The sequence below is a fragment of the Tupaia chinensis genome, unplaced genomic scaffold (assembly GCF_000334495.1).
Source record: "Tupaia chinensis unplaced genomic scaffold, TupChi_1.0 Scaffold143574_1, whole genome shotgun sequence".
NCBI classification, from domain to species: domain Eukaryota; kingdom Metazoa; phylum Chordata; class Mammalia; order Scandentia; family Tupaiidae; genus Tupaia; species Tupaia belangeri.
This window is the reverse complement of record NW_006203419.1, coordinates 1,831,865-1,832,642: the sequence shown is the minus strand read 5'-3', so window position 1 is coordinate 1,832,642 and position 778 is coordinate 1,831,865. Positions and strand designations below refer to the sequence as shown.

General features: G+C 69.0%; 1 protein-coding gene across 1 annotated transcript in view; it reads left to right on the top strand.

Moving 5' to 3' along the window:
* Nucleotides 1–778, top strand: part of ADAM33 (ADAM metallopeptidase domain 33) — a 20,231-nt gene that overhangs the window by 13,381 nt on the left and 6,072 nt on the right. Inside the window, exons 12-13 of the mRNA XM_027766469.1 lie at nucleotides 5–69; nucleotides 527–704. Coding sequence (XP_027622270.1) covers nucleotides 5–69; nucleotides 527–704 — 243 coding nt within the window. The remainder of the gene's footprint in view (nucleotides 1–4; nucleotides 70–526; nucleotides 705–778) is intronic.

Genomic DNA, 778 nt, shown 5'->3' with positions numbered 1-778 from the left:
CCACCCCGACGGCTGCTGCGTGGAGGCCGCGGCGGAGCAGGGCGGCTGCGTCATGGCAGCGGCCACTGGGTACGGGCGGGGATGGGGACGGGGTGGGGGCTGGGACTTCCATCAGCTGCGGCCCTTCGGTTCTGTCAGTTTCCCCTTCTGTAAAATGGGGACGATGGTAGCAGTGCCCGCCCCTAGACTTGCTTATGAGGCTTACCTGGAGGAAACGCAGGTAAAATGGATTCTCAAGTGTACGAAACCAGCTACAGAGGTTACTCTGACCCCGGGAGCAGCAGCGGTGGTCGGTCATTCCACTTTGGGTCGTGGGCTGCCCACTTGTGGCGTCCCTCCTGGGGCTCGCTGTGTGACTTTGCAATCACTTCCCCTCTCGGGGCTGTCTCTAGAGGATTCGAGTCGCCCATCTCTCGGGCGGTGTGCGCACCTCTGGTGGCCATGGGGCCACGCCCAGTAGTGAGGTCGGAGAGGAGCTGGGGTCGGGGAGTGGTCCCCGGCCGCCCGACGCCCTCCCCGCCCGTAGGCACCCGTTCCCGCGAGTGTTCAGCGCCTGCAGCCGCCGCCAGTTGCGCGCCTTCTTCCGCAAGGGAGGCGGCGCGTGCCTCTCCGACGCTCCGGACCCCGGGCTCCCGGTGCCGCTGGCGCGGTGCGGGAACGGCTTCGTGGAGGAGGGCGAGGAGTGCGACTGCGGCTCGGGCCAGGTTGGGGCAGCGTGCCGGGCCCCCGGGGGACCAAGGCTGGGCCCGATCGCCCCCTACCCCGCGGGCTGGGGCGC